The 8,267-nt window shown below is 38.9% G+C and overlaps 1 protein-coding gene across 1 annotated transcript; it reads left to right on the plus strand.

Annotated features, from left to right (window-relative positions):
• The first annotated feature begins 537 nt into the window (after positions 1 to 537).
• Positions 538 to 1,638, plus strand: LOC112029850 (uncharacterized). The gene has a single exon (XM_024062534.1). The coding sequence runs from the start codon at positions 538 to 540 to the stop codon at positions 1,636 to 1,638; it is 1,101 nt and encodes a 366-aa protein (XP_023918302.1).
• Positions 1,639 to 8,267: the final 6,629 nt, after the last annotated feature.

An 8,267-nucleotide genomic window follows, 5' to 3' on the forward strand; every position in this document is an offset into this window, starting at 1 on the left:
GTAAACCGTCCATAATAATGATGAGTAAGAGTATGGATGAGTGTAAGTGCATTAATCCTAGGCAGCGTTCAATGATTGAGTGATAAATGAGCTCGAGACCGTTACTACCGTCCAATAATGTGCATTTAAATAACCGTTACGAATAATAAAAGGCTAGATTAAGTGGTCATCATTAAGCCATAACTCTTCCAGTTGTAGTACAATATTACACAAAGCATTTACTCACACAAAGGCTATAAAAAGCCAAGAAAGCCAGGTAAATGATATACAAAAACATATACATACATAGATCGCTTTACAGATTACTTATTTCTAAACAGTTAAAGCTAATTTAAGCATCGAAGGGTCCTTGGCAGGCCCCAAACTAGTGTCATTATCTACTTAGTGTTTTCTTTTACATAGGATCTCCAAGTCGCCCATCATACTAACGAGGAACACATTGACGAGGCAAAATCTTACCACATTAGTTTGGTGCCATCTATGGGGAGACTAACCATAATCCGTTGAATTCTCTACTAACTAAGTTCCCTAGAACTGATGGACTCAACCACTATTGCACCATCGGATCAGGTGGCAATGGCTCAACAAATTCAAGCATTGACAGCTAATGTGCAAGAATTGATGAAACAGAATGAAGATTTGAAGAACACGAGGAAGGAGTTAGACGAAGTCAAAAATGCCATAAAGGGTAAGACAACAATAAACCTTGATGGCATGATCAAAAGGACAGACTCATCATTCATTACCAGCGTTTTGGACTACCCCTTACCTCCCAAATTTTGTCTCCCTAAGCTGGAAGTTTATGATGATACTAAGGATCCCCTGGATCACATAGGGGCATTCAAGACAATTCTAAGACTCCAGCAAACCCTAGATGAAGTCATTTGTAGGACATTCTTGGTAACCCTTAAGGGAGTAGCAAGGGTGTGGTTCAGTAAGCTGTCTGCGGCGTCTATTACAAATTTGGACCAGCTGAGCAACTCCTTTGTCCATCATTTCATTAAGGGCCAACGCCATAAGAGGCCTACCTCCTATCTGTTAACTGTGAGGCAACATGAAGGGGAAACCTTAAGAGAGTATGTAAAATGTTTCAACAAAGTAATACTGGAAATTGATGAAGCAAATGATCAGGTGATAATGACGACTTTCCAAGCAAGATTGAACAATCCTGACCTCGTCTGCTTTCTAGAGAAGACTCCTCCAATGTCAATGACAGATCTGTTGTTTAAAGAACAAAAATACATGAATGGAGAAGATGCACTAACTGCAAAGGGACTAATGGGTAAGCAAAAGAAGGAAGAAAGCGCTGAGTCCCAAGGTAAGAAGAGGGATCGCAAAGATAATCTCACAGAAGCCAAGGCCAGCACAAGTGGTCTAGAGGCATCATCAAAGAAAAAGCTAAATTTCATTCCTTTGCTAATGCCTGTGGACAAAATCCTCATGCAGATAAAGGACAACCCTGCACTGAAATGGCCCAAACCATTGAGCTTGTCCTCAAAATGGAGAGATATAAAGAAATACTACAGCTTCCACAAGGACCATGGTCATTATACTGACGAGTACCGAGATTTGAAAGAACAAATAGAGGAGTTGATCCAAAGGGGAAAACTTCAAAAGTTTGTTAAGAAAGAATATTAGGCCCACCAGCAAATGGATGAGAAGTCTATTGACGACCATAAGGAAGAAGATCAAGACAATCCCAAGCCGATCATGGGAGAAATAAGGACGATCACTGGAGGACCGATTGTTGAGGGATCATATAAGTCCCTAAGAAAGGCAATCCAAAGGCAAGTAAACAATGTTCATATCAAACACCCAATAGCAAAACATCATCATACAAGGAATGACGACATTGTTTTCTTCAAGTGAGATGTGAAGGGGATCAAGCAGCCATACAATACCCCCCTGTCATTATGCTAACCATTGAAAGGTACAACACCTGAAGAGCATTGGTGGATAACGGACGCTTGGCATATGTAATGTACATGATGGCTTTCTAGCAGATGAAGTTGGATCCAAAATGCCTTAAACCCTTCGGATCTTCGTTGGTCAGTTTTAGTGGAGATCGTGTTTATCCAAAGGGCATCATGGCATATTACAACAAGGACTAACCTCACTCAGATGATAAGGGTGGTAGACTTTCTGATCGTCGACTGCCCTTCATCTTATAATGTGATTCTTGGATGACCAACCCTTAACCGCCTTAAGGTTGTAACTTCCACATACTGCTTGAAAGTAAAATTCCCGACCCCCACGAGATTGGAGAAATCTCTGCAAACCAACTTTTAGCTAGGGAATGTTGCCAAGCAATCCTGGCATCCAGAGAGAATTAAACTTGAATGGTAGAGGAGGAACCACCTAAGCCTATAGAGGAAGCAAAAAACATAGAGCTGGTGGAAGGAGAACCATCCAAAACTACTAAGGTAGGAAAGGAGCTCCAACAGTCCTTAAAGGATGAGCTAGTGAAGTTTTTGAAAAAGAACTTAGATGTCTTTGCATAAAGCCATGAAGATATGCCAGGGATTGATGAACAAGTAATAGAGCACAGTCTCAATGTCGACTTAACAAAGAAGCTTGTTCAACAGAAGAGATGAGTATCTGCCCCAAAGCGAAACAAAGCGGTTATGGAAGAGGTGGAAAAGCTCTTAGCTACCGGATTCATTCGAGAGGTTTACTATTTCAAATGGCTTGCCAATGTTGTCATGGAAAAAAAGTCCAACAAAAAGTGGAGAATGTGTGTGGACTTTACTGACTTAAACAATGCATGCCCCAAAGATAGTTTTCCCTTTCCCAAAATTGACCAGTTTGTTGATTCTACAACTAGTCATAAACTGCTAACCTTCATGAATGTTTTTTAGGTTATAACTAGATCCTAATGAAGAAGGAAGACCAAGAGAAAAATGCGTTCGTCACTAGCCAGGGCCTATATTGCTATAAAGTCATGCTATTCGAACTGAAGAATGCAAGTGCCACATACCAAAGATTGGGACGACATGCTCGTAAAAAGCAAGGAAGCCAAAACCCACCTTGAAGACCTCCAAGAGATGTTCGATGTTTTGAGAAGGTATAGAATGAAGCTCAACCCTATGAAGTGTGTTTTCGGGGTCTCATCAGGAAATTCCTAAGCTACATGGTATCTTAGTAAGGAATTGAGGCAACTCCAAAGAAGGTTAGAGCCATACTTGACATCACTTCTCCCAAGATAGTCAAAGAGTTTTAAAGGCTGACCAAGCGAATGGTAGCATTAAGCAGGTTTGTCTTGAAGGCCACTGATAAGCGTCTCCCCTTCTTTAAAACTCTTAAGTAGGCTTTCCATTGGACGAATGAGTGTGAGGCAGCCTTTTAGAACCTTAAGGAGTATCTAGCCAAGCCTCCATTATTGAGCCCGTCAGTAAAAGGAGAAGATCTGTTTTTGTATTAAGTTGTATCACAAATAGCTGTCAGCTCGACATTGATTCGTGAAGAATCCAAGATACAATGGCCTGTGTATTACACAAGTCAAGCTTTTCAAGGTGTTGAAGCAAAGCACCCATGTATAGAGAAGATGGCCTTCTCATTAATTATGGCTTCAAGGAAGCTTTGTTCGTACTTCCAAGCCCATGCCATCATGGTTATGACGGATCAACCAATCCAAAAAGCAATGAACAAACTAGATGTTGCAGGGCGCATAGTCTAATAGGTTGTTGAGCTAAGCCAATTTGATATTAAGTACAAGCCAAGAACAACAAACAAAACTCAAGAAGCAGAGTATTAGACGATCTGCACAGATGGCTCATTTATTGCAAGGCTCAGAGGTGTTGGTATCATTATGACACAACCCAAGAAGGACGTCCTTAGGTATGGAGTTTAACTCCAGTTTCCAGTAACAAATAACAAGGCAAAGTATGAAGTAGTCCTTGCTAGCCTGAGAATTGCAAGAACCTTGGGGATCAAGAATTTGAGATTGAGGACTAATTCTAAGCTAATTGTTGGGCGAATAACCAACGAATACAAAGTAAAGGAAGAGAGAATGAAGAGATACCTCAAGCTAACGACTTAACTCATTGACGAATTTGATGACGTCAAGATCGAGCAAATCCTAAGGGAAAACAACTTAGCTGCTAACAAGGTCACTAAATTAGCATCAACTGAAGATGCCTCATCAATGACAGAGATGCTCATGGAAGTCCAAACAATCCCTAGTATCGATGGATTGTAGACCCTCTCACTCCAATGACCAAGCACCTAGATGGACCTGATCCTTTCTTACATCAGAGACGGCCAACTCTTATCTGACCCGTCAGAAGTAAAGAAGGTTAGAGTCAGAGTAGCCAGGTTCACTGTTATGAATGCTGAACTTTACAAGAGAGGATTTTCACTACCATACCTAAAATGCTTGACTCTTGAAGAAGCAATGTATGTGTTGCAAGAAATCCATGAAGGTGTATATGGTAACCATTCAGGACCTTGATCTTTGGTGGGAAAGACGATTAGGGCAGGCTACTTTTGGCCAACTATGCAAAAGACACAGTTGAACTCGTCAAGAAATGCAATAAGTGCCAACGGTTCGGAAATGTGTAGCACATTCGTGGAGAATTACTGATGAACATCTCCTCACCCTGGCCATTCTCCATATGGGGGATTGACATCACTAGCCTACTCCCTCGAGGGAAGAAACAGGTTAAGTTCCTGCTTATCGCTATTGATTAGTTCACCAAATGGGTTGAACCAAAACCATTGCCAGTAATCACTAAAGGCAAGATCTAGAGCTTCGTCTAGAAGAACATTGTCTGTTGGTTTGGAATCCTAAAGATGATCATTTCTGATAATGGTCAACAATTTGATAGTCGAAAATTTAGGGAATTTTGTGTAGAATTGGGAATAAAAAACCACTATTCATCACCTGGGCACCCACAGGAAAACGTGCAGATAGAGGTAACAAATCGTACTTTGCTTAAGCTCATTAAAGCACGACTTGAGGGGGTAAAGGGTGCATGGCTAGAAGAGTTACTAGGGGTATTATGGGCTTGTCAGGCAACTGCGTGAACACCAACAGGACAAACTCCATTCAAGTTGTCTTTCAGTGTAGAAGCAATCATTCTTGTTGAAGTGGGGCTGTTTAGTCTTAGGCGAGCACATATGACAAAGGTTCAAACAATGACAAGCTGAGACTCAACTTGGACTGTTTACCTGAGGTCAGAGATGAGGCAGCTCGGAGAATGGCTCTATATCAGCAGAAGATGGCAAAGTACCACAATCAAAGGGTAAAGCTTAAAAGGTTCAACCCCGACGATTTGGTGCTGCTAAAAGTCTCACAAGCCACTAAGGACCTAGCTTAGGGGAAGTTAGACCCTACTTGGAAAGGTCCATATAAGGTCATCCATTACTTAAGAAGATGAAGCTACTACCTGAAGAACCTCGACGGAAATCCACTGCCATGTCCCTAGAATGTGGAACATCTCAAGAAGTACTATCAATAAGAAGTACTTGGATTAATAGGCTCCGTCTATAGGAGTACCTTACTTGACGATGCATCAGATAAGCAAGATTTCATTGTTTTTTCCTTTAAGCATTTTTTCCTTTCAAGTATTCTGGTCAAGTTATTTTTAGTAATTTCCTTGTAATCTCCTCATGAATAAGGGTGCATGAAATAATGAGGCTCTATAAGCAATCTCTTTTTCAATAAGTTTGACAAAGCTTCAAGGTTAAGTTCATAGACGAGTAGGAGATATCCATGACCAAATGGTAAAAACTCAAATGACGAGTTTAAATCACAAACATGGTAAAAACTCAAATGACAAGTTTAAATCATAAACATAGTAAAAACTCTAATAATGAGTTCAAACCATAAACAAACCAGGAATTCAAAGGACAAGAACCATTGAAGTACAACATCAATGACGAAAAACTTCAAGTTCAGATCATGTATTCCCAAAGGAATGCCATGTATGGTCAAAAGAACCTTAAACAATGAAGTCTGATATTATGATGAGAACTTCGAGGTTTAGGCCATAACAAAACTTCTTGAGCAACGGCTGAACAAGTAAATAAAGCCTAAACAAAGGCATTGCTTATAAAAACAAAAGCCTTAAAACAGGAGCCATCTGAAATATTCATTGTTTCTAAATTAAAGCCTCAAAACAAGAGGCGTCTATTGTCTTTGAGTTAAAACCTCAAAACACGAGGTAACCAAAGTCTTAAAAAAGAAAAAGAAAAAAGAAGAAGAGGTTATTAAAAATCTTCTTTCAAGGAGTAGTGACGACCTCCTCAACATGGTCATTGTCCATATGAGCCTTGTCCACAACTCCACCTGTGATTGTACCATCTCTTGCAGCAACATCAGCAACAGTTTCACCTTCTTTCTCTTTAGTCTCATCGGCAAGGATTTCAGTATTAATGGCTTTGAAGTCAAGATTTGCAAAGTCTTCTACCTGGCTATAATACTTCATCATCCACCTACAAAGAAGCTCAAAGCCCTTGAAGTACTGGACGAATTATAGATTAGAAATGTGACCAAACTCAAGAAATTTAGTGATCACCTTCTCACGTTCTTCATCTATCTTCAAAAGTGCAGCTTGAACTTCCTCATCCTTTTGGATGACGAGCTTCTTCTCCACCTTCAACGCGTCCTTGAGATCTTTCACCTTCTCCTTAGCCTTCGTCACTAAATCCATTGCCTCGATCAGATCCTTCCTTAACATCGAGCTCTCGGCCTCAATTGAGTCAACCTTGGAATTGGCCACCACTACCTTTTCTTCACTACTCAGGTAATCTGTTGTTAAGCACAGGGATTCACCAAGAACTTGAAAAATGAAGGAAGGGTCAAAACTTTTAATAGGTGTAATTATTAGGATTAGTGTCCTTAAATCCTATCGTATGATGTTATGTATGACATTGTGTATGACTTAATGTTGTAACTAATAAAGTTGTTTTACTATTATCTAAAATAATGGTAACGTGAATATTTGGACATTATCATATAGTCCATGAGATGCATAGTATGTGATTTATGTGATTTAGTCACAGAAGATATAAGTCATAAGTTGTTTGTAAACTCAGAATTTTAGTTCGTAATCGGTGATAAAATTGAGCATTTCATCTACGAAGACTATAACATATCAACTAAGATGATTTGTCTTGATCATAGAAGTGGATATTTCTAGTTGATATGTTTTAAGAGTTAAGACATATTGAACTGGACTGTTGTGAGATTTATTATTCTCCTAATGAATATCAAATGAATAATAAATCTTACAACTTCTATTTACATCAACTCTTAATCCTGAGAGAATAATGGACCTGATCATGAACTGTAGGTTGCTTTGATATATCAGGAGTGAGATCTAAAGTCATGGTTAAAACCTCAGTATGTTGGGCAGCCACATTTAGTGTTGATGGAACATATATTCTCAAGATGAAATTCATAATCTCTTAATGGAGATATAAAATATTCCTTTGAAATAAGTTTAGTGGGTTTGGTTATTCAGAATGTTAGACCTAACTACTTTAGCAAGGAGTTACTAAAGTATATATTTATAAAGTTGGATTTCATAAATATATGATGAATAACTTAAAGGATTAAACCGGGTATTCAAGGATTAAGATGTAGTAATCTTTAAAATGGCAGTCAACCTATATGACTTTGTATTACTATGAATATTTTATGGAGGGATTGCATGTATAATAAAGTCTTGGGATATAATTTATTAATAAGGCCTAGAGTGCAATTATATTTATATAGTGGTATTAAATATAATTAATGGTAACTTTGGACTTGTCATCTCGAAGGAAGGTGTGGGAGAAGATGGGGTGCCAAAAAGAGATAAAGGGGCAAGAGTTTCGTCTTTTCCTTCATCAAGCTTGTGTTTCTTCGACCCAGGAGTAAGCTAAGACAAAGGCTCGTTCTTCAAGATCTTCACATGGGCATCTTTATCTTTGTTGTACCTGATAGCCATTTCTACAAAACAGAAAGTCAGAAAACCAAGTTCTTATAAAGAAAAGGGGAATAAGAGAAGAAAAAGTAAAGTTAAACATACTCTTCTCTTCCCAAGAAATCTTCTTTAACACAAATGCAGAGGGTTTAGGTCCAAGACAATAGTCGTACAAATGACGAGGGTTTAGGTCATGAAAATCTCCGATTGTAAGGGCAAACTCAAAAGCAATTTGAACTCATCCTTGATAACAGTCTTCGAACTTAGGATGATCAAAAACTACAAAACAAGTTGGAGAATCAAAAAATGATAAGTTGAAACAGTTGTTCAAACGGAAAGGTAGAGGAACAAACCAAG

The sequence above is a fragment of the Quercus suber genome, unplaced genomic scaffold, assembly GCF_002906115.3.
Source record: "Quercus suber isolate HL8 unplaced genomic scaffold, Cork oak 2.0 scaffold_948, whole genome shotgun sequence".
In the NCBI taxonomy this organism is placed as follows: Eukaryota; Viridiplantae; Streptophyta; class Magnoliopsida; order Fagales; family Fagaceae; genus Quercus; species Quercus suber.

Coding starts and splice junctions, on each gene's coding strand:
- LOC112029850 (XM_024062534.1), top strand. CDS start 538: ATGGACTCAACCACTATTGCACCATCGGATCAGGTGGCAATGGCTCAA.